The sequence below is a fragment of the Podarcis pityusensis genome, assembly GCF_964106645.2.
Source record: "Podarcis pityusensis genome assembly, chromosome: 15".
Classification (NCBI taxonomy): domain Eukaryota; kingdom Metazoa; phylum Chordata; class Lepidosauria; order Squamata; family Lacertidae; genus Podarcis; species Podarcis pityusensis.
This window is the reverse complement of record NC_138040.1, coordinates 13,930,264-13,957,474: the sequence shown is the minus strand read 5'-3', so window position 1 is coordinate 13,957,474 and position 27,211 is coordinate 13,930,264. Positions and strand designations below refer to the sequence as shown.

The 27,211-nt window shown below is 46.3% G+C and overlaps 3 protein-coding genes and 1 long non-coding RNA gene across 6 annotated transcripts in view; 2 read left to right on the top strand and 2 right to left on the bottom strand.

The window, feature by feature from the left end:
* The first annotated feature begins 647 nt into the window (after positions 1–647).
* LOC308464102 (ribonuclease pancreatic-like) lies at positions 648–6,651 on the top strand. Its single transcript, XM_080983259.1, has 2 exons — positions 648–1,005; positions 5,022–6,651. Exon 2 carries the CDS (start codon positions 5,037–5,039, stop codon positions 5,646–5,648), a length of 612 nt encoding a protein of 203 aa, XP_080839385.1. The 5' UTR covers positions 648–1,005; positions 5,022–5,036; the 3' UTR covers positions 5,649–6,651.
* LOC308464198 lies at positions 6,310–7,512 on the bottom strand. The gene is made up of 2 exons (XR_013979944.1): positions 7,390–7,512; positions 6,310–6,797 (listed from the first exon to the last, which is right to left on the bottom strand). It is a non-coding gene; the product is annotated as an uncharacterized lncRNA (long non-coding RNA).
* A 97-nt stretch (positions 7,513–7,609) lies between these two features.
* On the top strand, positions 7,610–11,551 carry RHBDD2 (rhomboid domain containing 2). The gene is made up of 4 exons (XM_080983173.1): positions 7,610–7,787; positions 8,570–8,971; positions 9,315–9,465; positions 9,867–11,551. The coding sequence occupies exons 1-4, from the start codon at positions 7,634–7,636 to the stop codon at positions 10,207–10,209; spliced, it is 1,050 nt and encodes a 349-aa protein (XP_080839299.1). The 5' UTR covers positions 7,610–7,633; the 3' UTR covers positions 10,210–11,551.
* Positions 11,552–12,198: 647 nt separating this feature from the next.
* Positions 12,199–27,211, bottom strand: part of LOC308463987 (uncharacterized protein) — a 46,954-nt gene continuing 31,941 nt past the window's right edge. For all 3 annotated transcript variants that reach the window (XM_080982966.1, XM_080982965.1, XM_080982967.1), the window contains 6 exons: positions 25,641–25,708; positions 24,134–24,297; positions 22,223–22,451; positions 15,346–15,569; positions 13,586–13,695; positions 12,199–13,438 (listed from right to left, as the gene is read on the bottom strand). In XM_080982966.1, coding sequence (XP_080839092.1) covers positions 13,211–13,438; positions 13,586–13,695; positions 15,346–15,569; positions 22,223–22,451; positions 24,134–24,297; positions 25,641–25,708 — 1,023 coding nt within the window. In that variant the 3' untranslated portion in view covers positions 12,199–13,210. The remainder of the gene's footprint in view (positions 13,439–13,585; positions 13,696–15,345; positions 15,570–22,222; positions 22,452–24,133; positions 24,298–25,640; positions 25,709–27,211) is intronic.

Below are 27,211 nucleotides of genomic sequence, written 5' to 3'. Positions count from 1 at the left end.
ATTGAGCCAATAAAACTGGAGAAGAGTTCTGAGGGCCACACAGAGAGGTATGGAGGGCGAAATGTATTGGTTACATTGGTGGCCTTACCTTTCCAGGCTCAATTTAAAGGTGCTGTGTTGAGTCTTTAGAGCCCTGGACAATTTGGGACCATGTGATCTGAAGGACTCTGTGCACCTGTATGGATCTGCCCAAACTGTAAGATCAGGAGAGGTCCTGCTCTTTGCCCTGGCGGCAAGAACCATGAGGCTGGCAGGTAGTGGTGGGCAGGGACTTCTCAGTGGTGGTTCCACACCTCTGAAATGCCATATTTGTGGAGATACATATGGCATTATTGATAGAACTCTGCTCAAAACAGAGTTCAAGGGGACTTACTCCCATGAAAGTCGGTATAAGGGGATTAGAGGGAGGGGCTGAATCACACTGAGTCATTTTATTCTGTTTTAGCGCCAATTGTAGTTGAGCCAGCATGCTATAGCATGGCTGGAGTGTCGGTCTAGGACATGGGAGACCAGGGTTCAAATCCCTACTTGGCCACATGAAGCTTACTGGGTAACCTTGGGAGTCAGTCTCACTCTCTCAGCCTCACCTACTTTGCAGAGTTGTTGTGAGGATAAAATGGTGAGGAGGAGAACCATGTGAGCCACCTTGAGCTCCTTGGAGAAAGATAGTGGAACAGAAGTGAAATAAATAAACAAACAAATGCTGTCTTAAGCCTTTTGTAACCTGTTTGAGTGGATGTCTGAGGGGCAGGGCATAAACCATCCTAACGAAGTGCAGACATGCAAATAAATGACTCATCAGCCACAAAGTTTAGAGGGAGTGGAAGGGAGTCAAGTTCCAGCAAGCAGACTGCTAGCTGAGAGATGGGAGAATCCACAGGCTCACTTTACTCCTGAAACTAACTTCCTACTGGATCAGAAGACCGGAGGGACTAAACAGAACAGCCCCTTCGTAGGTTCGGTGAAGAGGAGGGTCAGTTTCGGGTCTGGCTGCCAGGGAAAATTGTGAGTAACACTCTCTCCCTGTTTTAAGAAAACAGAGGTCTTTTCCCATCATTGCTGATGTGAACAAAGATGGCTTCTCTCTCGCCGGGAGGGCAGAGAGAGCAACAAATCTGGAAGGAATTAAGCTACAGTGGTAGCTTGGGTTAAGAACTTACATAATTCGTTCCGGAGGCCCGTTCTTAACCTAAAATCGTTCTTAACCTGAGGTACCACTTTAGCTAATGGGGCCTCCAGCTGCCGCCGCACGATTTCTGTTCTCATCCAAAGCAAAGTTCTTAACCTGAGGTACTATTTCTGGGTTGGCGGAGTCTGTAACCTGAAGCGTATGTAACCCGAGGTACCACTGTATTTGCAATGTATTTTATCCAGTCTGCTGGGACAAGAACATGCTGTGTGCTTTGCCTTCTTCTCTCTTCCCTTTACTCTCAGTTGGTTAGAGTGTGATGCTGATAATGCAAAGGTTGCAGGTGATACGGAAGGGGGGGCATGTCTTCTTCACCTTCTTCTTCGCTACAATATATCCATTTATTTCCAGTTGTCAATGTCAAAAGGGACTAAAATCTATAAAATTCATAGAAAATGAACGTGCCAATTTGCTCAATTTCTCTAGGACTCCATGACACCTCCCCTGTCCTCCATAATCCCTCAAGCAAGGTGTCAAGACCCTAATCCTGTCAAATCGCTCTGCCAAGCCCTTCCTCCGGGCGATGCCAGGTGACAGACTATGCATACATGGACCATTGTCTTCTCAGGATGTGCTTATCTGCACATATCTCCAGCTCTGCATATTTCCCCCTCCCTCCTCCATATGTTAATCCGGTGTAACCCAACCTCTTCCTAATGTATTCGTGATGTAATCTGTGTAACCCAACCTCTTCTTAATGTATTCATGATGTAACTGGGATGTATTTTGCACTGTATTCTGGGACATGGAGGGAAATTTCAAAAGTTCATGTCACCCCATTCTCGCTGTTCAATCTCACCTTGAACCTGTTGCGCAATAAACTCGGATCTCCAGCAACTTGCTCCTGTCTCCGGCTGAGCTCATTTTCTTCCGCAGGGACCCGCGGACTTAGTCCGACGAGCTGGGTGGCAGAGTAACCCCGCACCCAGATTTTACCGTAACACAGGTTTGATCCCTGTTTCGGGCTCCTGTGTATTTCTGCAGGGTCTCCTCCAGTTCTACAATTCCATGATTCCATTAATCTCCCCCTCCCCAACTGCCCCCTGAATGTTATTTTCTGCTTTCTTTTCTTTTGCAAGGGACCTTGGCACTGAGCAAAAGTGCCTCCTGCAACAAAATGTTGCAGCATTATCGGCACTCCTTACAGGAGTGCTCCTGTTCAATGTGCTAGCCAGCTAGCCAGGCTCTCCTTCAGCAGACCATTCCCTGTCTTTTCCTTTTCCAGCTGACATACAGCATTCCAGGGCTGCTGGATACGCACAGTCCTCATTGGGTTGGGCTTCTGAGAACGGGTGGGGCTGGCTTTCTCATTTGTTTTCCATCATTTTATTTTATTTTTGTGTTGCTGCAAATCTCCACATTCCTGCAGATATATTCTGATGCAGCCCACTGGTTTCTCAGTAGACCACATTTAGACTCCAGTCAACACTTGGCCACTTGAGTTTTCTATTAGAGGGAATAACAATAATCATTCCGCACTTGTAAGACGTTGCTCTGTTAGTGTGGAAGCATCTGTATTGTGGAACTTCCTGCCTATTGACATCCGGCAGCCATGCCTTTGCTGTACAGTGGTACCTCGGGTTACATACGCTTCAGGTTACAGACTCCGCTAACCCAGAAATAGTGCTTCAGGATAAGAACAGAAATCGGGCTCCGGCGGCGCGGCAGCAGCGGGAGGCCCCATTAGCTAAAGTGGTGCTTCAGGTTAAGAACAGTTTCAGGTTAAGAACAGCCCTCCGGAACGAATTAAGTACTTAACCCGAGGTGCCACTGTACACTCTTCAGTGCCTCTTAAAAACATTTTGCCTTTCCAGCCATGTACTGTATAATGTTTAGCGTATAGCTGGTTTTAATTATTTTTGAATGTTTTAGTAGTTCTTTTTAACTGATCATTTCGCTGTTTTATTCTTTTCGTAAACCTCTTGGAGATTTTATTTAGAGTTGCCATACATCTGGGAAATCCCCGACATGGCCTCTTTTGGGGGGGCCTACATGCCTATCTGGGGGAATTTTCAATGTCCGGGGTTTGGGGGGGGTGTTGTGAGCTGATGGCTTGGGTTCAGGCTACGGCTCTGGGTTTGGCGTGGGTGCCTTGGCAGTGGTGGATAGCTGGGGGGTGAGCTCAACAACTCTGCCCCCCCCCCCAAATCTCAACAACTTTTTTGGCGATCGCCCAAAAAATGCTCAAGTAATGTCCGGATTGATACCTCTTGAAATACGGAGTTATAAATTCATAGTAAATCAACCGTACATCAGATTTACACTGGTCCACTTTTATTTTGCTCCATGAAGGAAGGACTATCAAAGGGGGATGGTTTGATACAGGATGGCCATAATCCCTTAAGCGTACCAACACGTACTCAGGAGCCCTACCCAGTTGGCATGACAACCTTGATGGTCCCAGACAGAAGACCATCAAGGTCACAAAGGACTTGCATATGGGAGTGGATTCAACATGGACTGGAACAAAGGACAATGATCAGATCTTCCATCTAGGGGCAGGAAACTGCCAACTCCCCTTTGTCCTCTGGAAATGACTCATGGGGAGGGGGAAAGGAGGAACCAGCCAGGTGACAAGATACTCAGGTTACCACCACAACTCCTCCCTCAACCCCTCCTTTTTGTGATGTGTCAATGATGTAGTCATGATGTAGTTGTGATGTAGTTCTAGGGGTGTAGCTTAGGGGATTAGTAACTAATAAAAGTTGGGGTCTTCTTTTGTTCTGGGCTTCCATTTTGTTTCACCTGGTGGCAGGTGGGAGTCCTGTCATGACAGTCTTCAATAAAGACCAAGCCTACTGGCTGCTGTTTTGCTCTGGTATTCCTGGCTGGTGTCCTTGTTTTTTGTCCAAGGGAGCCCTCGGATTTCTCCATTAACAACGGCAACCCTGTTTTATTACAACTGAGCTGTGTATCAATTTTGTGAAATGAATTTTCTTAAAGCAGACCCATTGAAACGAAGCGAACCAAGTTAGTCATATCCATTTACTTTCAACGGGTCTACTTTGCAGTGTTTTGTTTCTTTATATACCATTTTTTGGCTGAAGGGAAAGGCCCCCTGAGGCGGCTTACAAATAATAAATAGATACAGAAGAACACAAATTCGAAAACAAAAACCCTAATATTTCAAAAGTATTTCAAATATCCATGGTCCTGCCAAAAAGGCAAAGCGCATTCTCTACAAAAGCATCAAGAGAGGAAAAGAGCAGAATGCTTAAGCATCAGCTCTTCCTTATGAGAAAAGCCCTAGCTCGGGGGTTCAATCCCAGTTTCAATCCCTGCTGGCATCTCCAGGTAGGGATGCGAGAGATTCTGGCCTGAAATTCTGGAGAGCTGCTGCCAGTCAATGTAGGCAGTACAGTGGTACCTCGGGTTACATACGCTTCAGGTTACATACGCTTCAGGTTACAGACTCCGCTAACCCAGAAATATTACCTCGGGTTAAGAACTTTGCTTCAGGATGAGAACAGAAATCGTGCAGCAGCAGCAGGAGGCCACATTAGCTAAAGTGGTGCTTCAGATTAAGAACAGTTTCAGGTTAAGAACAGACCTCCAAAACGAATTAAGTTCTTAACCCGAGGTAGCACTGTACTGAGCTAGATGGACCAATTGCTTGACTCTGTATAAGGTAGCTTCCCATGTTCCTGTAAGTGTCCCAGGCAGGGGGATTGGGCAAAGCACGTGGAGATGCTTGTGTCTTGTGATAGTTCCAGCAGTCTCTGCCCTGTAAGACTATTGCTGGACACAGCTCACTGAAAGATTGTTAAAGCTGCAGATTTGCTCTGTGTTTCATCACAGTTCTATTAAAGATGTATGTATCCAAACCCTGCAGGTGCAGCCGGACAGCATGGCTTCAAGTATCGCGCCTCTGCTGGGCCTGTTCCTCCTCACCATCTCCACCACCAGCGTCTCCCACGCTCAAAGCTCAAAGGCCTTCCAGAGGAAGCACGTCACATTCCTGGATCACATAGACCACAACCAATGCAACAGTGAGATGCGGAACAAGCGGATCTCTCAGACCGAGAACGGGTGCAAGCAGCTCAACACTTTCATCCATGCTCCTGAGCAAGTTGTCGACCAGGCGTGCACGGCGGGGGAGCCATACGTGATCCGGAACCAGGAATACAAAAAGAGCCCCAAAAAGTTCCGCATCACAAACTGCAGGCTCTCTCAGGGACAGGGGGACGACTGCGAATACGTGGCGGAAGCCAGCAGCTTGAGATACATTGTTGTGGCTTGCGACCAAAACGGCCGGCCGGTCCATCTGGAGAGGACGCTCACCGATGCAGCTGCCGGAAAGCCAGACGACAAGCAGCCGAGTTTGAATCCAACCAAGAAACCGTCTAATTCTGCAAATGTAATAAGCGCCCATTGGGTTCGAGGGCAGGGAAGTTGGTGCATGGGGCGTTTGGGGGGAGTGCTGCTGTCTCTTTCCTTTGTCCTCTTCTGGTGCCTTTAAGAAGGAAATCATTTGAAGACAAGCTTGTGTCTGCTGCATTTCCTCTGGTCCGGCTCCTGTGGAAGACACAAGAGTGCAGGGCTGGTAGGAAATGGTGAAAGCCAGGGAGCCCCACAATTCCTGTTGCCACACTTGCACAGTGAGCGTCTTCTTCTGAGAAGACCCAAGGAGCCCCGCAGGATCAGACCAAGGTATATCTAGACCAGCATCCTCCAACCAACCAATGGCCAGCCAGATATTCACATAAGAAGAACTTGCTGGTCAGGCCAATGGCTCACCTGGTTCAGCATCTTATTATCATGGTGGCCAAGCAGATGCCCCAAAGGGAAACCCACAAGAAGGACCTGAGCCTGAGAGCCCTCTCCCCTCCCGTGGCTCCCAGCAACTGGTATTCAGAAGCATTGCTGCTTCCGATTGTGGACTTCTTTTGCTCTTTCTGAAGCTTTTCAAATTTTACAAAATTCTTTGTAACCAGAACTGTGCACCGTATTCCAAATGCAGCTGCAACATAGATTTTTATAACAGCATTATGATATCTGTATTTCCCCACACGCTGGAGAGGGGCAGGGTCCTGGCAGCTTGGACGTTTGATCCAGCAGTTTTGGGACTACAATTCCCATCATCCCTGACCACTGGTCCTGTTGGCTAGGGATGATGGGAGTTGTAGTCCCAAAACAGCTAGAAGGCCAAGATTGGCCATCACTGAGCTAATAACTTCCAACACTTTGTGGGGCTCTGGCGGCAACACATGTTTAGGGGTTAGGCCTGAGGATAATTTCTGCAGAAGAGAACACTGCCTGCCTTCCTTTTAATACTTAAATAGTGAATATATTTGGCCAAAATAGCACGTTGGTGGACTGGGAGGGTGTATCCTTTCAATATAGGTAATTTTTCTTATCTCCAGTATTTAGCTCTTGCTGCAGGAACTATTGAAGAAAATAGTCCTTGATCTTTTCGAATTACATTTATTGCATAACTCAATAAAATAAGTTCTAAACTGGCACATTTTTTGTAATTCTATGCACTTCATTTATGGTATCAGGCCAACCTTTCTGAAGACTGAGAGATGCTCCCAACATTATTCAAAGAGGGAAGTAGAGTGGGCTCCACCTCTGGGAAATTGGGGCCGTCTCTTCACATCCAATACACCTGAGGAGAAAACTGAACTTTTGAACTTGCCTAGATGTAACTTAAAAGGTTGCCCGAATGTAGCAGGGACAACTTAGCCCACAATCTGCAATGGAATGTATGTCGCTGCCTTTGCTCACCCAGCAATGGGTGGTGATTGTTGACCTTCTTCCTTGGGATATTTGTCCTTGCCAATGCCACCTACATGGAGACGATATAAATCACCTCTATGAGTTAAAAAGGCTGACACTGTTAACAAAGTAAATGGATGTAAGCCAAGCAGAAGGCAAAATTTAATATATGCCGAAAATAGTGTTGCAAGTGCCATCTCAGTGTTCGCCTCTACTTTAGCCACGCCCATTACAGGCACGCCTCTGCTGTAACCACGCCCATCATGGACACTGGCTCTTATTTAACCACGCCTCCATGAATCTCTCATTCAGCCATGCCCCTTGGGAAAGCAAATCCGGTCAGGCCTCGCCTCTCCTTTAACTGCTCTCCTTCACTGACCACGCCTCTCCCTTAACCACGCCCCAAAGGAACCCGTCTCTCCCTCAGCCACGTCCCTCCCCTTTAACTACCACAGGGATTGACGTCACCTCCCACCAATCACGTCAGACTGCCGGGAGCGAGAGAGTCTCCCTCCGCGAGGACCTGGGGAGGCGGTGGGCGTGGCTGTAAAAGGCGCCATCCTATCGGAAGCAGGCGCCCCGGCGCCCCGCCCTCCTCCCTCAGCGAGAGAGACGGCCTGCAGGCTCCTTGGCAACGGACGCAACCACCAAGGACCCGGAAGCAAAACCAGGGGAAGGCGGAAGTACTTCTGATCCCGGCAGTTGGACTCTGAGGGAAACAGGAGGATGGAGCGGCTGCCGGTGGCGACTTTTCTGACGGTGCTGCTCTCCTTCCTGGCCTCTGGGCCGAGCCTGCTGCGGTGGGGCGCGGAGCGGGACCTGCCGGGAGACCTTTCTTCCGCCTTTTCGCTGCGCCCCGAGGCGGTGCTGGAGGGGCAGGGTGAGGCGGTGGGACACCGACCCCCCTCTCTTTTCGACGGGTGGGGGAGTTATTGCGAAAATGGGGGGTAGGGTCTTTGGGGGTCCTGAGTCAAGGGAGGAGAAACTGGGGACTCCTACGCTAAGGGCTGAACCTCAGTGGTTAGAGCAGTGTTTCCCAACATTTTTTTGGCCATGCCCCACCTAAGCATCTCTCAAATCCTGATGCTCCTATTCACGCGGAGGAAGCCTAAAAGGCCATTCACTGTTAATAACGCATTCTCGAATTGCTCCCCTTAGAAATCAAATTACACCCCCCTGTGGGGCGTGTGCCCCACGTTGGGAACCAAGGGGCTAGAGCATCCGTTTTGCATGTCTCAGGTTCAGTACCCAACCATATGTCCAGTGAAGGCTGGGGAAAAGAGAGCATGGTCTGAAACCCTGGAGATCTACACAAGATTGAGCTAGGTGGACCAATAGTCAGCATAAGGCAGTTTCCTATGTTCCTCTTTAAACCAGCCCTTTGTTTAGAATAACGTGGACTGGAGCTTTCCTTTGCTTTTAAGTAAAAGCTCAGGGGAAGAGCACCTGCTGTGCATGCAGAGGTCCCAGGTTCAGCCCCCAATGACATCTCCAGATAGGGCTGCAAGCATCCGCCAGTTTGAAACCCTGGAGAACCACTGCCTGTCTGTGTGGGCAACACTGAGCTCGATGGACTTACCCAGTGTAAGTCAGATTACTGTGTTGCTTCTTGTGTAGGAACAGGATATCTTTTACCGACATGGCATTTCCCTCCCATCTCAGTATATAGGCTGGTGACCTACATCTGTGTATATGAGGATGTGATCTCCTTGGTATGTGGCGCCATCATCATTTGGTACTTCGCCGGCAGCTTTGAGAAGACTGTGGGCACTGTGAGACACTGCTTCCTCACTGTGGCCTTTGCCATTTCCTTAGCTCTGCTCTACCTGATGCTCTGGGCTGCCCTTTCCAGGCTCTGGGAAGTGGCAGATGCCAAAGGCTTTGTGCCTGTGGCTTTTGCCATGCTGGCTGCATCCGTTGCCCGCTCCCGGATGAGGAGGACACTGCTGTTTGGGGTCAACATCCATGTGGCACTGGTGCCGTGGGTCCTGATTTGCGTGGCTTGGCTTATTCTAAGTTCCTCTCTCCTAGGGAACATCTGCGGCCTCTTAATTGGAGACATCTGTATCCTTTTGAATAGATTCCCATAAGCCAGTTTGGGCAAATGCTGAATGGGGCCCTCCAAACCTCTTTATCTGGCCATTAGGACCCTCTCCTGGTCAAAATTGAATTTGGTTATTGTGAACTAGGACCTGGAAGAGACCAGGGTTTAAATTCCTGAATCTGCTGTGAATCTGGCTCCTGATCTTGGGCCAGTCAGTCTCTCAGTCTGTCCAACCTCCCAGGGTCACAGTAAGGATTGAGGGGCCTATGGGGAGGCTGAGCTAGAGGAGTATAAAATAATGCACCATAGGGAGACAGCCTGGGCTCTTTTTCTAGCTCTTCCTTAACTACTTGCCAAACTCAGATGGTTATGGCTACTGCTTTGGTGCAGATCTCCCTGAATCAACAGTCTCTCGTCTGGATAAAAAGTTCCCTTTCCGCCTGCTGAAGAGAATACCAGGAATGAAGTATGTTCCAGGATCTATAGCAGAGAGAAGGGCTTCTCAAAGCAGGAAGTAAGTATGCCCATCCCAGTATGGGAGTCATGTGCTCGATTGGCTTTAGATAAGAACATAAAAACATATGAATAGCTCTGCTGGATCAGGCTAGTGGCCTATCTAGTCTAGCCAGATGCCGCAATGGGAAATCCTCAAGCAGGACCCAAGCATTAGAGCCCTCTCCCCTCCTGGGGTTTCCAGCAACTGGTTTTCTAAGCATTGCTGCTTCCAACTGCAGAGGCAAAGCATAGCCATCAAGGTTAATATATATTGATAGCCCTCTCCATCAAGTTGTCTACTAAATCCATCTAGGTTGCTGGCCATTACTTCTTCCTATAGGAGCAAGTTGCTATTGTTTAACTATGTACTGTGTGATGAAGTCATTTATTTTATCTGAAATGACGCCTCTCTTTTTTCAGGCTAAACCCAGCACCCGGTTCTTACCCCACTCAGAGCTATCACAGCTCCTCTCCTCCCTCCTTGCTTGCTGTTCATATGCAACACCCCAGTACATGCCCTCCTGGATCTCAGCCGCAGTGCATGCCTGGTCCTGTGCTGAATCAGTGCACTGGTTCCCTTGGAGGGTCATGCATCCAGCACCATTTCCAATCTCCGCCAGGATCCATCTCGCAGCATTTCAGTGGGTCTGACTCAGGGGGACCCAAGAGGACAGATTGCTCCAGTGTCCCCCATGCACCTGGGTTTCCAGCTGCAGGAGCAGCGTCAGAATCAGCAGAGCTTTGCCGAGTTCACGTAGGGTGAAATTCCTGTATTCTACTGCCTGCAATTCATGTGAGGATTGGCAAAGGTTTTCCCTCCAAGATGGGAGTCTCCTCCAGGTGGATGAAGGATTTTTAAAGTCCTAAACAGCTTCAATTCAGTGTACCAAAGAAACCACCCTCTCTCCATGTCTTGTGGCATCCCCTTACAATCAGATGAGGGTATTCTCTCTACTCGATCATCAGTGTAACACAAAGAGCTCCACAAATTCAGGGCTCCATCTCCTTGTTATACCCAAGCTTGAGCAATCTTACAAAATGATTTAATGTGGTTTTATCTTTTGAGAGGGTGGCTGGCTGGGCCAGGACTGGTAAATTTCTACTGTGCCTTTTCTGTATATGTGTGTGTTGGCCTTGAATCATTATGAACCCTGAACCCTTGAATGGGGCATCCTACGCATGTGATTTATTTCATAAGAGTATGGAAAGGTGGCAGCTAGTACCTGCTTGAAAGCATGGTGTCTTGAGGTGAGCTTTCTACAGGACTTGGGTCTGCAACCACAGACACCCCGAATCAGGGACCGTAGCCTACAGCTCTGATTTATTTTTTACAGGTATGTTCATTTGGGTTTGGGGTTATCTTGCTACTGATAAAAATCATTGTGACTTTGTATGAAATAATGCTGGTTTGCTTACAGTTCTGGGAAGGGCTATAGCTCAGTGGCAGAGCTCCCGCTTTGTTAAAAAAATGTTCAATATTCAGTCTCTGGTATCTCAAAAAAGACTGGGTCGCAGGTGATGGAGAGCCTCATCTAGTCAGAGTAGATGTGGTCAGGCAGACAAATACTCTGACCCTGCTAGAATGCAGCTTCCTAAGTTCCATGAAGTGAGGAAAGGGGAGAGAGGAGACTTCAGTCTTATCCCAAAACATACATAAACCAAATATATCTTCTACAAAGATCACTGTGGCTGTTTCCAGTCACCCTGTGCCTCACAGGGGGACCTATGTGCCCTGCTCAGTGCCAGTGACGCAACCAATTTTATTTTATATTTTTAAGCCAGTGGGAGAACAGTCATTATATCTTCTATGTCCCAGGAGGCCTTGGCAGAGGCTAAGCTGCACAAGCCATTCAGATCTGCATCCCATGACAGTTGCAAATTGCAAATATCAAAATCCTCTCCCTTGTTTCATTTAAAATCCAGCCTGATGAGCAGTTCTGGAGGTGTTGAACGCTTCCTTGTGCCTAGCTGGAGAGGTTACTGTCTATCAGGGTGCTGTAGCAGGGGGATGGACTAGATGACCTGCAAGGTCCCTTCCAAGCTTGGGATTTGACTTTATGACACTTCGGCTGGTCCAAATAAAGTGATTGCCATACTGTGGTTTATGGATGTCTCCTCCAATTTTTGTGTAGAAACCTCTCAAGCTAGCTGGTTCTTTAGTATGATGGTGTGGAGGCTGGTTGCTGGCTGGGAGGTGTACTGCTGGGGGAGCTGGCTGTGTGCTGTCTGGCCATATATCAGCTGTGCTGGACATTTTCAGTCCCCAGATTCAACACCTGATGTCGCAGAGATGGGGAGAATGAGGCATTATCCCATCCTTTCTTTTGAACGCTTTGGACAACTGATTGGTTTTCCCTAGGTCTGACATTTCCTCCAGGCAACAGAGGTTATGACGAGACATAATAAATCTTTTAAAAATGGACAGCCTGCATGCAGTTTGATCTGGAATATAAACAACTTGTGACATCTGGATGAGCCTCTTTGCACCCTCCCTGTTTGCCCACAAAACACCACTATTCCTCCTGGCTTTTAAAGGGGCCATAATGCTGTGTGTAGATGGTTTTTTCCAGGTGCTTTAATGAGGCATTGATGTGTGATAGGGGTAGGTGTGGGGAAGCCATGGCTGTCTCCATGTTAAAACTCCTTCCCATCAGCCCCAGCCAGCTACTGTAGTCCAACCACACTTGGAGGGCCACAGGTTCCCCACCCTTGTTGGTGGTTGCGGGGGAGAGAGAGAGAATGCACAAAACCATTGAGGAAGTCGCCTTACTTTATTTATAGGCCACTTTTTCTGCCAAAAGACCTTTCAAGTGGCTTTCTGAACAACTATCAGGGAAATGGAAAACCCACCACGTTAAAAGATAAAATAAACGTCTAGCCATGCAAAGTAGCTGCTTCTGCAGAAGAACTATCTAAACTCACATGAGAGAGGATATGGAAATCTATAGACTTAATAAAATGCAGTCTGTATAAGAAATGCTTTCAAAGGCTAGGATCCAAATGCCTACATAAAAGATCAGGCAAAAGGTTCATCCTGCTGTTCACCCTGCCCAACAAGGTGATTCTGGGGATCCTACAAGCAGGACCCGAGTCCAGTAGCGTTTGCCTCATGTTCCCCAGAAACTGGGCCTCTGGGTAGACACTGAACAGCAGGGATAGGGAGAGCCTGCAGCCCTCCAGATGATGATGGACTCCCCCAACGCCCATCAGCCTCATCTGACATAGTCACCGGGGAGGGAGGATGGAAGTTGTAGTCCAACAACATCTGGAAAGCTACCAGGTTTGGGGGAAGCTGGTCTGGTCTAAAAAATAGCAAGCCCACCCCACGGTCTCCCATTGAACAAAACCTTGATGGCTGTATGGAGCAAGCTTTGAATGTTTAGCCTGCAAAAGAGGAGACTTAAGAGGAGGCATGATAGCCAGCTTCAGATATCTACAGAGCTGTCACATGGAAGAGACAGCAAGCTTGTTTTATCCTTCAGAGGGGAGGACATGAACCAGTGGCTTCAAGTGAGAAGAAAGGAGATTCTGATTAAACATCTGAAATAACTTTCTGACAGTAAGAACTTTTTGACAGTGGAATGCACTTCCTTCGAAGGTGGTGGACTCTCCTTCCTTGGAGGTTTTTAAGGAAAGGTTGGATATTCATCTGTCAGGGATGCTTTAGTTGTGTTTCCTGCATTGCAGGGGTTTGGGCTAGATGACTTGGGGTCCTTTCCAACTCTACTTCTGTGAATACACACGTGGTCCTCAACAAACCCCAATCACAAGGAGCCCAGAGGGTCCTGCTTTAGCTGGCCGAGGATCTCCATGCCCCTTCTCGGGAGCAGTTGAGAGCTGATCCATGGAACTAAAGCGGCGACACGCACAAAGGTGGCTGATTGGCTGATCTCCTTTCCTTTGCTTTGACTTTCCACTGAAGATGTAAAGATTCCCTCCAGGTAAAGCTGCCCGTCCTCTCCTGGGCAGACAAAAAGCCCTCCTGTACTCAGCTATCAAGAGAGAGAGAAAGATGAAGATGAGCTGCCGGAGGATTGCAACTGGAAAGCTAGCAGCCGAATTCAGAAGCATCACTGCCTCTGACCCTGGAGGCAGAGCATAGCCATCATCCATGAAATTCAAAGCAACAGGGTAATTACCTGAGGGTCCTTTTTGAGGCTGAATGGTTGTGCACAGGTGGAGGCCAAGGAAGAGGTGGGGACACAGCTGTCCAGCGAGGTCACGGTCCACTGAAGGATGTCAGGGTGAGCTGATGGAAAGGAATGCCACAAGCCTCTAAGGATCTGCCTGCCCTCTTTGCTCTTTCTCCCCGTGGCTCGTGATCTTTTCTCCTCCAAGCCCATCAACCTTGGCTGCTCAAAAGTCTCCCATAAATAGCTCTCATTGCAATTCAAATTTGGACGCATGGGGCTCCCTGTCTGTGGAGCAATGTGAAATCTGCTTTTCCTAACTCATGGACTACACTTTTCTATTGTCAAACTTTACCCAAGATCCCTGCAATTCCTCGTTTTATCTCTTCAAGACAGTTTGCAAGAGAGAAATAGTACCCCACGATTTCCCCAGCCATTCTTGTTTCGGAAGTATTTATGTTTATACTTTTTGATGACAAGGATAAACCAGATCAGCAAACAACCAGTGCCTTTTATAAGACCTCCCTTATTTGTAAGATTCTGAAGACAAACCAGAGGGTCAGTATTTTCTAATGTGAAAGTGCAGTATACAAACAAGCCTCTTGTGGGAGCCAATGAGTTAGAAATGCCCTAAATAAACCTATAGGGTGATTTTGCTATAATTCACAGGGTTTCCAGAGGACCTCCTGAAGAGGTGCTACAGCAATTGCATTGGTCCTTACTTGGACTTAACCCATGTGCAACTGTACTCATTCTATGTGCCTATTTTGTAGTTTTGCTTTTCATCTTTTAATTTTCGTCTTTTGTTACAACTGTTGTTTTTGTTTTATATAACATCATGAAATTAAATTTAAAAATCCTTTACCAAAATATAAAAATCCCAGGTAAGGACTGGGAAAGTATGCTGCCTGAAACCCTGTCAGTTGCTACCTGTCAGTGTAGACAATACTGAGCGATATATGGGTCCATTGTCTGGATAAGGCAGCTTCCTATTTTCCTATAGATTTTCAGCTGTACAGCATTTCTGAACCACATCAAGCAACATGTAGGCTAATAATATATTGACAATATTTATATAACACTATCAAACTGTTTCAAAATTCATAAACAGTGCAGGGAGTCACAAACTAATAAATATCAAGTGTGCCGCTGTGGTCTAAACCACTGAGCCTAGGGCTTGCTGATCGGAAGATCGGCAGTTCGAATCCCCACAATGGGGTGAGCTCCCGTTGCTCGGTCCCAGCTCTTGCCAACTTAGCAGTTCGAAAGCACGTCAAAGTGCAAGTAGATAAATAGGTACCGCTCCAGCGGGAAGGTAAACGGCATTTCCGTGCGCTGCTCTGGTTTGCCAGAAGCGACTTAGTCATGCTGGCCACATGACCTGGAAAAAACTTTCTGTGGACAAACACTGGCTCCCTCGGCCAGTAAAGCAAGATGAGCGCCGCAACCCCAGAGTCGTTCATGACTGGACTTAACTGTCAGGGATCCTTTACTTTTGCCTTTTTTAACTCTTCCATAAACAGAATGATTAGAATGGTATGTCACTATAGTCTATGCCTTTTTGTACACATAATTTTGCTTGAGAACTGCACCACAAAATTTGGAGAAGTGTACATTTCAAGGGATGGCTGCATTTCGGTTTCCATATTGTTTCAGAAACTGCAAATTAGGTAGATAGATATATGATTTTAAGTGAGAACAGAATTAAATTTTGCCCCATCCCCATGAGACACTCCCAGCCTCCAGAGACAGAAACACCTGTGGCTTACCACCACGTTCCTTTGATTCTATCGCCCAGCACCCAGTCCCAGGTGGTACAACGTGGAGCGGGTCAGGAAGGCAAATGGGACGGGTGGTCGATGTGATAGGTGCCAGTTTTGCCAGCTGGACTAATGCGACATCATCCTGGGCACCTGATGAGCGAGGGGTAATCTTGGCAACTGGATACAGCTCATCTGAAGAAGTGAGCTTTACAGAGTACAAGGAGATGTTTCTGCAAAGCAAAAAGATGGGCTGGAAGTTACATGTGATGCGGGGGCAAGAGGGAGAGGACGGCATCGCAACGAGTCATCAGGCTTGTATAGGAAAACGGGAGGGTTATACAAAGCTCATTGGGTTACCTGGGGCCAGTCACCATCTAACCTACCTCAGAGGGTGTTGTGAGGGTGAAATGGGGAGGAGGAAAACCAGTTACACCACCTTGAGCTCCTTGGAAGATAAAGGTGGCATATGAATATAGTAAATAAAATAAATAACTAATAAACACCTGTAGCTTGCTGCTGGTACAGAAGAAACAAATTAGAAGAGCCTGCTTGGTCAGGCCAATGGGGGCCCATCTAGTCCAGCATGCTGTTCTCACCGTGGCCACCCAGAGGCTCCAAAGGGAAACCCACAAGCAGGTCCTGAGCACAAGAAGCATGACTGCTTCCAGCTGTTGAGGCAGAGCACAACCATAATGGCTACTAGCCATCAATAGCCCTCTTCTCCGTGAATTTGTCCCATCCTCTTTCAAAGCCTCTTCTAAAGATTATCAAGGAAATTCTACTTGCGGCACTGCACCCTTCAGAATATCACAGGGTAGTTTCCCGAAAATGGGCATTTTCTGCTGCTGTTCCTGTTCCTGTGAGAATGCCCGTCACTCTGCCAGATACGGAGCATCAGCTGTCTTGTGAAGACTTTTTATCTTTTTGTTCAGGCTTTCCCCTGCCCATGCAATTGGACCTTAACCTACGAAGGATATTGTAGATTTGGAAAAGCATCAGAAAATGGCATCCAAACTGATCGAGGGCATGGAGCTGCTCTCCTATGGGAGAAGAGCACTACTGTGCCGAAGTCCTACTTGCCAGCTTCCCATTAGCGTATCTCGTTGGCCACTTGGAGAACAGAACAGATGGGCCTGGGCTCAATCCAACAGCCAGGCTGAATTGTGAGGAGGTGGGCGAGCGGGTGGTTTGCCCTTCCTTGGGACACTGAAAGCTGGGTGTCACCAGCTTCTAGCTCCCTCTGATTCCGTGTCTCTGTACTTAGTGCACAGGATACAAGGTTGGATTGCGAGCACCAGGCCCCCGGTTGCTTTTTCACACTGCAGAATTTTGCAATGCAAGTTTCTAGCCCTCGGGGCTGAGGAGATGTGCTTGGCAATCACGCAGCTTTCTCAATGCACAACTCAGTGAGTTTGTTGGGGCAGTGCGTCTGCTTCTGGAATGCACAGTCAGCTTATGGAATTCTGGTAAGGGTTACGAAAATGCTCAGGTTGCGTTGGGGTATAAATAATAATTTATTTCTACCCCGCCCATCTGGCTGGGTTTCCCCAGCCACTCTGGGCGGCTTCCAACAAAATATTAAAATACAATAGTCTATTAAACATTAAAAGCTTCCCTAAACAGGGCTGCCTTCAGATGTCTTCTAAAAGTCTGGTAGTTGTTTTTCTCTTTTCTCTTTCTCTTTGAGGTGAGGTGAAAGTATGGAGCCCTAATGCAGAATTTAATCTAAAAGCCTTCTCTCTCTGTCTCTCTCTCTCTCTCTCTCTCTCTCTCTCTCTCTCTCACACACACACACACACACACACACACACACACACACTTTTAACCAAACCATGTCCCACTCAGTGGAACATTAGAAAAGAATACAGTTGTACCTTCGTTACTGAATGCCTTGCGACTCAAACGTTTTGGCTCCTGAACGCCACAAACCCGGAAGTGAGTGTTCCGGTTTGCAAACGTTCCTTGGAACCCAAATGTCTGATGCGGTTTACGCAGCTATCGATTGAGTGCAGGAAGCTCCTGCAGCCAATCAGAAGCCGGGCCTTGGTTTTCTAACGTTTTTGGAAGTCAAACGGACTTCTAGAACAGATTCCTTTCGACAACTAAGGTACGACTGTATAACTTAAGAGCCTTCTGGATCAGACCAGTGGCCCATCTATTCCAGCATCCTGACCTCACAGTAGCCAACCAGATGCTCAATGGTGGTGGTGGTGGTGGGAAACCTGCAAGCAGGATTCAAGCACAGGAGCACTCCCCCCCCCCCTGTGATTTCCAGCAACTGGTATTCAGAAGCATTGCTGCTTCCAACCATGGAGGCAGAACATAGCCATTGTTATAGCTATTATTATTGTTACTGTTATCTCTTTTTTTAAATGTTAGCAGTAACATCAAAGTCACTTCATCAAGGAAATGGGTCAATTCATTTTGCCTTTAGCCAGATCATGTGCTGAACTTGTTCACCATTGTGTCATAAAGAATGTTTATAAAATTATGCATGGTATGAAGAAAGTGGGCAGAGCAAAGGTTTTCTCCCTTTCTCATAACACTAGAGCTAGTGGACATCCCATGAAGCTGAAGGTTGTAAGAGTCGGAACAGACCAAAGAAAGGACTTCTTTATGCAGTACATAGTTAAACTACGGAACTCGCCCCAACAGGAGGCAGTGATGGCCACCAACCTAGATGGCTTTAAAAAGGATAGGACAAATTCACAGAGGAGGGGGCTATCAATATATATTAGCCTTGATGGCTATGCTCTGCCTCTGTGGTTAGAGTCAGCAATGCTTCTGAATGCCAGTTGCTGGAAACGAGGGGACAGTGTTCCTGTGCTCAAATCCTGCTTGCTGGTTTCCCTATGGGGCATCTGGTTGGCCACTGTGAGATCACGACGTTGGACTTGATGGACCTTTAACCTGATCCAGCAGGCTCTTCTTAGGCTCTTAAACTGTGCTGCAGAACATCTAACATTTCCAGGTTTTGATTATGTGTTATGCCCACTGGCTAATGCAATAAAACTGAAATATAGCTGTAACCTGCACCACCAGAGTCATTACTTCAAACCAGCTAAGTGGCTTAAGTTAACATTGTGTACACGCTTACCTGGTAATAAGCCCCATTGAATTCATTGAGACTTACTTTGATGTGGACATGTAGGGGCTTGCACTGTTAATTTCATAAGCAGACAGCCAGGCTCAGATTTCACAGTTATTGACAAAGCCAGATAAATTTGAGATAGACAGGAGGAGCCAGATTTGCAGTTGAGCAAGCCGTGTGCTAAGGTTAATTTGGTGCGTTGAGAAATTTTATAGGATAAACGATTAATAGGGATCATTAAACTGGAGCTCATTCTTACAATTCTATGAAGAAAACACAGTGATTGTTTTTAAACCATTCCTGATGCTGCTTCTATCTGATTTCCCTTATAGCAAGATTGTTGATTGATTGGTCAGAAGAACTCTGTACTATGCTTAGGTACTGAATAACTTCTGTGGAACTCTCTGCTCCAAGATGGCCACTGGCCTAGATTAGGCAGCCATTTGCCAAATGGATCTTCCATGTGCAGGGGAAATATACCTCTAATACCAGATGTCACAGGGACAAAAAACTGTTAGGGGAAGCTTTAAATGAAATGAATGTTTTAAATCATGTTTGTTTGTGTTTTCAGAGTTTGTCCCTGGCTTATGCTGCATTTAATGTAGTAGGATTATTATTATTATTATTATTATTATTATTATTATACCCCACTCATCTGAATGAGTTTCCCCAGCCACTCTGGGCAGCTCACAGCATATCTAACAACATAATACTGTAATGATAATTGGCTCCAAACAATAATAAACCTTGAACTTTGGGTCCCAGCCAACTCTACAGTTCTATGATTCTAGGAATAAAGCAATAAAGTCATTAAAACAGTTTAAGGGCATAAGCAGAGGTCAGGCCAAACTAGTTTAGCATCCTGTTCTCTCAAGGGACCAACCAGATGCCCCAGTGGGAAGATCCCAAGTAGGACCTGAACGCAACAGGACTCTCCCTGCTTGTGATTCTCAGAAATCCCTTTTCTAATGACCCCCAAAACTGAATTTGCCTTTTTCACAGTTGCTGCACATTGGGTCAATGTCTTCAATTGAGCTATCCACTATGAACCCAAGGTCTCATTCCTAGTCAGTCTCTGCCAGTTCAGACCCCATAAGCGTCTATGCAAAAGTAAGATTTATTTATTTATATTCGCCGTGGTATGCATCAGTTTACACTTGCTTACAGTGAATTGCTTTTGCCATTTTACTGCCCTTTCACTCAGTTTGTTTTAACCACCCCAAACAATTTGGTCTCATCGGCTAACTGGGCCACATCACTGCTCATCCCTAACTCTAGAATGTCTTATAAAGTGTGAGTCCCAATATGGATCCTTGTGGGACTCCACTTTCTGCATCCCTCCATTGGGAGAACTGCCCATTTATTCCTACTCTCTGCTTTCTGTGTTGTTATGTACTGAGTTGAATAGAATTCAGAATGCAGCAGTCTGATTGGTCCCAGAACAATAGGATTCAGAATGTAGCAGTCTGATTGGTCCTAGAACAATAGGATTCAGAATGCAGCAGTCTGATTGGTCCTAGAACAATAGGATTCAGAATGTAGCAGTCTGATTGGTCCTAGAACAATAGGGTCCAGAATGCAGCAGTCTGATTGGTCCACAGGAGCCACCCAATCCAGCTCCAGGTGGAAGTGAATCCGCAACCAGATTGGCCTACAGGTGAATCCCAGAATTAGCCAATCACGTGGGGCCCATTGTGTAAATAATGTATATAAAGCAGACATTCTGGGGGAACTTCCATTCCTTCTCACCACTATGAGCTGAATAAAGAGCATGAAATCCACTCTCAATTCCGAGTATATTTCATGTGTCTTTACCAGTTCCTGATGCACAATATGACCCTGCCTCTTATCCCACGACTGCTAAGCTTACTCAAGTATTTCATGCGGTACTTTGTTGAGAATAGTAACTTGAAATAGCCAAAAGATGAATCAAATTGCCAGTGGCATAGTCTGAACAGGGCAAACTGAGGTTCAGGCTGTCTGAAGGACTGTATTTTCCATATGAACCTGCCCGGGCTCTGAGATCTTCAGAGGAGGCCCTTCTCTCAGTCCCACCACCTCACAGGCATGCTTGGCGAGGATGCAGGAGAGGGACTTCTTGGTGTTGGCTCCCAGGCTTTGGAACTCCCTCCCTAGAGAGGCCAGACTGGTCCCCTCCTTGCTGTCCTTCTGCCGACTGTTTTCTTCCGACAGACCTTTGGGAAATGACTGTTTTTCCTGGAAAGAGTTTTTAAATAGTGCTGTGCTGTTTTTATTATGTGTGTTTTAATAGTTTTGTTTTTAAATTGTTTTAATTCTATTAGAGCTTAAATAATAAAATAAATAAATAAATAAATAATAAAAGTAATTAAACTATATCTATATATCTATATATTTTCCTGAGGCTTTTTTGTTAGGAATCATAGGTGTGGAATTCCCAAAAGAAAAGACTGTTTATGTATGCAACGACAGCAGCAAGGATGCTCTTAGCCCAAAGATGGAAAGAAGAAAAAGCACCGACCAGAGAAGAGTGGCAGACCAAACTGATGGAATAGGCCAAAATGGTAAGACTGACAGGAAAGATCAGAAACCAGGAAGACCGAATATTTGTGAAAGACTGGAATAACTTTTTAACATATCGAGAGACCACTGTAAACAGTTGAAATTATTGGGAGGAATGCAATGACACCTGTAAAGTAACATGAACTTTGGATACTATGGATATATAATAGATAGATTACAGTAAAATATGCAGGAATAAAATTTAGAAATGGAACCCACAGAGGGAGGGAGGTCTGAAGGTTCACGAGAATCTCCCCCCCCCGTCTCTTTTTAGTTTTTTTCTTTGGAATTGTTATGCTCGTGATGTATAATCTCTATGTAAAACTATATATAAAGGTAAAGGGACCCCTGACCATTAGGTCCAGTCGTGGCCGACTCTGCAGTTGCGGCGCTCATCTCGCTTTATTGGCCGAGGGAGCCGGCGTACAGCTCATGTGGCCAGCATGACTAAGCCGCTTCTGGCGAACCACAGCAGCTCACGGAAACACCATTTACCTTCCCGCCGGAGCGGTACCTATTTATCTACTTGCACTTTGACGTGCTTTCGAACTGCTAGGTTGGCAGGAGCAGGGACCGAGCAATGGGAGCTCACCCCGTTGCGGGGATTCGAACCGCCAACCTTCTGATTGGCAAGTCCTAGGCTCTGTGGTTTAACCCACAGCGCCACCCGTGTCCCATCTATCTATCTATCATCTATCTATCTATCTATCTATCTATCTATCTAATGTATATATGTTTTTAGCTTTCTGTATTTTATCTGTATGGTTTTAATTTGTGTAAGCCGCCTTGAGCCCCAGTCTGGGGGGAAAAGGAGGGATGTAAATAAATATAATCATAACGACAACCACAATCATAATTTAGAATAGGGATGGGCCGTAGTTCAGTGGCAGAGCATCTGCACTGTGTGCAGAAGGTCCCAGGTTCAGTCCCTGGCTTCTCCAGGTAGATTTGGTAAAGCAAGACCATGCTTGAAACCACAGAGAGCTGCTGCCGATCAGGGCAGACAATACTGAGCCAGATGGACCAAAGGTCTGATTCAATACAAGGCACCTTCCTATGTTCTTGTAAATAAAAGCAAAATATGTCCAGGTGAAAAGGGAACTGTAGGACTGGACTACAGAGTTGCGACTTCCCAACCAACCCCTGTAGCTATGCTTCAAAGGAACAGGCCCTCTTCTTTTAGGGATGCCCCCATGCATTGACCTTTCAGCACAGAAAAGAAATGTCAGCAATGGCGTTCTGGAAACTCACCCAGATTCTACACAGCTCCTGGCGCTTAGCACCCAGTTTTCTGCAATCAGGCTTCCTGCACAAATGGGATCTCCGCCCTTCAGGACAGTGGCTGCCCAAGGCCATTTCCCATTCTTTTGCAGATCTTTGCCACCCCAGTTGCTTTTGTGATCCTTCTGGGTGCCTGCGTTGTCACCCATACCGTTAACGGACATCAACGACGGTTTCAACAAACAGAATCCCCTGGAATCTAAATGTGGGGGAGAGAACAGGTTTGTATCAAACAGAGTTCCTTTGGGTTCACAAACAACTGGTGTTTTTCATATTCTGCATATTCTGATCTTTTAAAAAAACCAACAACTTGAATTCTAAATATTGAAAATAAGTAGGCAAAAGTACATATGAAGATGCCTTAGGCTGAGTAAAGCCCATCAAGCCAGTATGGTGGTGGCCTCCAGACATTGTTGGACTCCAATTCCCATCAGGCCTGCCAACATGGGTCAAGAGCAAGGGATGATGGGAGTTGTAGTCCAATAACATCTGGAGGGTGCCATATTGGCTTCCCCCAATATGGAGTATTTGTGTGGACACTTGCAGAGGTGACTTGAATTCTTTTTGAGGAGCACACTTAGAGTGGGCTTCCAATTCCACAGTTGCAAACGGCGGGATCAAATATGAATCAATGCCATATGATGGCGAGTGATTGACAGGTGGCCCATGGACAACGGAGGAGCTCTGGGTGGAGGGCGGCCCTGATTTAGAGTGTCTTCAGGGTCTCAGCCAGAAAGAGGTCTCTTTCCCTGCCAAACCTACCTCCTAGATCCATTTTTCATTTATTTTATTATTTTATTTATTACATTTGTATACCGCCCTATACTTGTGGGTCTCAGGGCAGCCCACAACACAAAGTTACAATATACAAAGCACAAAATATGTAATAAAAATAATAAAAATGTAATAAAAATAAAAATAATCAAAGCATAATAAAAACAATTAACAATACTAATGTTTACATGCTGGAGGTGTCAGAAACGGAACCTCAGCACTGTATATATCTGGTAATCAGGGAAGAGGAGAAATCAGCTGTCCAGGGTGCTGAAGCCCCGCCCTGGTGATCCTGCCAACTCCCACCTTCCCCGCCTAATATAGTCCATGACACAGCCTTGAGGACTAGATGCTTGAGAGATGCATGTGTAGGTTTTAAAAAATGAAAGGGGTGATTCTGTGCTGGTGCGGGGCTGCAGAACGCAGACAGGCATGGAAGTTTTTAACAGAACAGCTCAGAGGATTGTGGGCAGAGGATCTGGCCCCTCCTAGTCAAGTAGGTCTATCTACATTTCTGGCCTTTGGCAGACTACGTAAGAGTCTATTGCCTCCCTCCTTGGTAAATATATTGGCAGTGTTTGCATGCCGTGCTAGGACACTGTAGCACCTCGTAACTGAATTCCATAATTCCATAATTCTGGTGTCACGTACAAAAAAGAGATCTGTGTGTATCTGACGGATTAAATCTGCTAGTGGGTTGGAGCAGAATAAGCAATGCTTGTTAAATAAGTAGAGAAAATCACAGAAGGAAGGAAGGAAGGAAGGAAGGAAGGAAGGAAGGAAGGAAAGAAGGAAGGAAGGAAGGAATTCAGTCTGGTTCTCTACAAGAGGATCATTCTCCGGTAAGTGCACAATCTCTTTAGAAATGCAGCCTGAAGAAATTAAGGAGAATATTTTTATTTTTATGACATTTATATCCCACCTTTTCTCCAAAGAGCTCAAGGTGGCATACTAACCTCTCGCCTTCAACATTTAATGCTGCCTTGTTTTCTTTTCAGTGAACTGTAAAAACCTCAAGAAGTCTTTCTTTGTTTGTTTGAGAGCGGGATAAAAATTATTTAAATCGAATAAATAAATAGTGTACTGTACTTTAGTGGCACAGCCCACCTTCAATATGTACGTTCTCTGCATCTACCAGGACTCCGGTTTCATTGTGAGTTTCTCGGTAGACACGCTTCTTTTCCTGGGACACGTTGTTGGGGCTCAGTTTCGACGCTTGGGTGCTTCTGCGAAAACTTGGCGGCTCTGAGGTTCTGGATTTTGTGCCAGCCCTGGAAAAATAAATCAGGAGATGGCAGCCCCTCAAAGAGGTTTTCCTGCCTAATCTCTGCTGGCCTGCCCTCGAAACTATGCACATTGTGGATAAAATTGTAGATTTGTGGTAGAGCTTCTACTCTGGATGCAGAAGGTTCCAGGTTGAATCTATGGCATGTCCTAAATCAGAACTTTATGGAGAATCATGTGGACTAGTGTCTCACTTTTAGTGAAAAACAAAGCCATTTTTGCAAGCCATTTCCCCATATGCACTTTCGTTTGTCACTTTCACTAATACATGCTTCTTTTTTTGGCACACATTTACTTGCTTTGCAAGCTGGGTTGCAAAATTTTGAGACATGCAAATTTCAAAGGTGATTGCATTTGTGTTCCCATCACATTTCAGGAAGTCTGGGTTCAGCAGATTCACCTTTAAGTGTAAACGGAACCAAATTTCCCCGTCATCCTTCCTTTTGACTCAGTCATCCCCAGTCCCTTCTCTGTTTCCACTTGCACAACAGCAAACTGATAGTGCTTTTTCCCTCCTTGGTTGGCAGCTTTAGAATCCAAGTCTGCTTATTTGACTGCTTATTTTATCCAGCTCCAGACAGACTCAGATTCAGCTGATGCACCAGTCACCCTTGTATCTTTAAAGATGGATTTTACTAAGTTGGCAACCCTAATAAGCAGAAACACTAGGGCCATCTTGTGTATTTGGCAGTCTAGTAAGGTCATGTTTGTTAGAGACATTTATGCTTGTGATATAATCACATACAGTGGTACCTCTGGTTACATACACTTCAGGTTACATACGCTTCAGGTTACAGACTCCGCTAACCCAGAAATAGTGCTTCAGGTTAAGAACTTTGCTTCAGGATGAGAACAGAAATTGTGCTCTGGCGGCGCGGCAGCAGCAGGAGGCCCCATTAGCTAAAGTGGTGCTTCAGGTTAAGAACAGTTTCAGGTTAAGTACAGACCTCCGGAACGAATTAAGTACTTAACCCGAGGTAGCACTGTATAGTAATTTTAAAACATTTATCAAACCTCTTTATTTTATTCTGTCCTTTTAAAAGTTGTGCTTTTAACCCACCTGGACTGAAAACTTGTTAGTCCCTAGTCCCTATTGAGACCAAGCTGGAGAGTGTCAAACTTTCAAATACATTCCAAAATGTTTCCTCCTCCTGTGCCCTACTGTGGAGGGCAGGAGCTCTGCAGAGACCTAAGGGCTCCTTTCATGGACACCCACCTAGCTAATATAGGAGGATCCTAAACTCTGCATTCATCGGATTTCAAGGGCAAATATAGACACATTTATTTTCTTTAGTTAACAGTGAACTGCAGGAGAAGCAGCTTAACCTACTTCAATTCCAGGGTGGGCGACCTTCGATATTGCAGGTTTAACACACCTTTAGCAAACGAGTTGTTGATCTGAAAGAGAGAGAGATGTGGGGATGAGAACCTCGTTTAAAACTATTTTATGTACTAAACAACACAAATCCAGTTAAAGTCCTTTCCAGGTACATGCAGTATTTTCCAAGTTTACATGTGATCAACGTCTGGGTCCCTGAGAGAAATACTCTTTTCAGCTGACCTTCTACTGAGTTCCCATAGTGAGGCTAGAAAATCCCTGCTAGTTTGGTGATAAATGAAAAAAGCCTCCAGATATGATTGATTCTGTACACAACGTTCCACAAAACACATAATTTTGTTGTCTGAAGGACAAGGCATATGGCATGGATGGAAGTTAAACAAACAGGCTGTTGGATCTCAGTGCTGGCGAAGGGCCCAGCATCCTCCATCACACCATGAGAGCAGAAGGCTAATTTAAGGGAATGTAGAACAAGGTGCGTAAATTTGCACACCGTTCTGTTATTCAACACCGAACTGCCACCCCTCAGCATCTACCACCTGAGGCAACCTCCTCGCTCCACCTATTGGAAGGGATGAAGGGGAAGCAGTCAGAAAAGTCTAAAACCATCTCCGACAGAAAGAGAAAAAAGGGTGACAGAAGGGGTCACAGAAAGAGAAAGAGTGAAAGGGGTGTCAGATGGAAGGAGACAGTTATGTAGAGAGAAAAGGGGGTGTCAGAGAGGGAGAGAAGGGGGATCAGAAAGAATTATACACAGAGAAAAAGGGGTGTTAGAGAGAAGGTGTCTCAGGAAGGGCAAGAGAGAAAGGGATGACAGAAATGAGGGAGGGAAAGAGAAAGAGAGAGAAGGGGTGCCCAGGTTTTGTCTCTGAGCCCATCCAAACTGGCTATGAGCCACTGCCACCATCATGGGCGTAGCCAGGACTTACGTTAGGGGGGCAGAACCGAGCTATGTGAGATGTGATTGGTTTTTTTATTTATTTACTTGATGGAGGAGTGCAGCTGCCTCCTTGCCCCCCTGGCTAGACCCATGGCTGGCATGCAGCCCTTGACAGCTTACCACGCTGTCCTCAACTGGGGGTAGGAAATTAAAGTTCTCCACCACTAGTTCAAAAGGTGGGGCGGCCCTTCTGGGCTGCTACGGTCTGGTAACTCCTTCACGAGGCCCAGTCAGGCAGCCCTGTTGAGCTGCACCTCCTCCCTATGACTTCCTGAGGCCTACCCTATCTCTTGTTTTCAGGCAGGGCCTGGGATTGCGCACTGAATGTTCTCCTGGAAGAGGCGGCCTGCCAGAGAGCAGGGGTTTTGAACCCTGGCAAACTCGGGTGACCGCCACCCCTTGGCACGCAAACCTCTGCTCTCGCCTAACCTGTTCCAAACAGGGACCTTTGGACCCTCCCCAAGGCTGTTCCTGATTTAGGTGAGCGTGTCAGAGGAGTTGACAATGCTAGGGGAGAAAGAGCAGCAAAGGAGGCAAACTTTCGTACAGACACCCCTGCGATGGGTTTTCATGTTGTGAAAGAGCAGCTGAAAATGCAGGCCGGGAGCCACATTCTGAAATG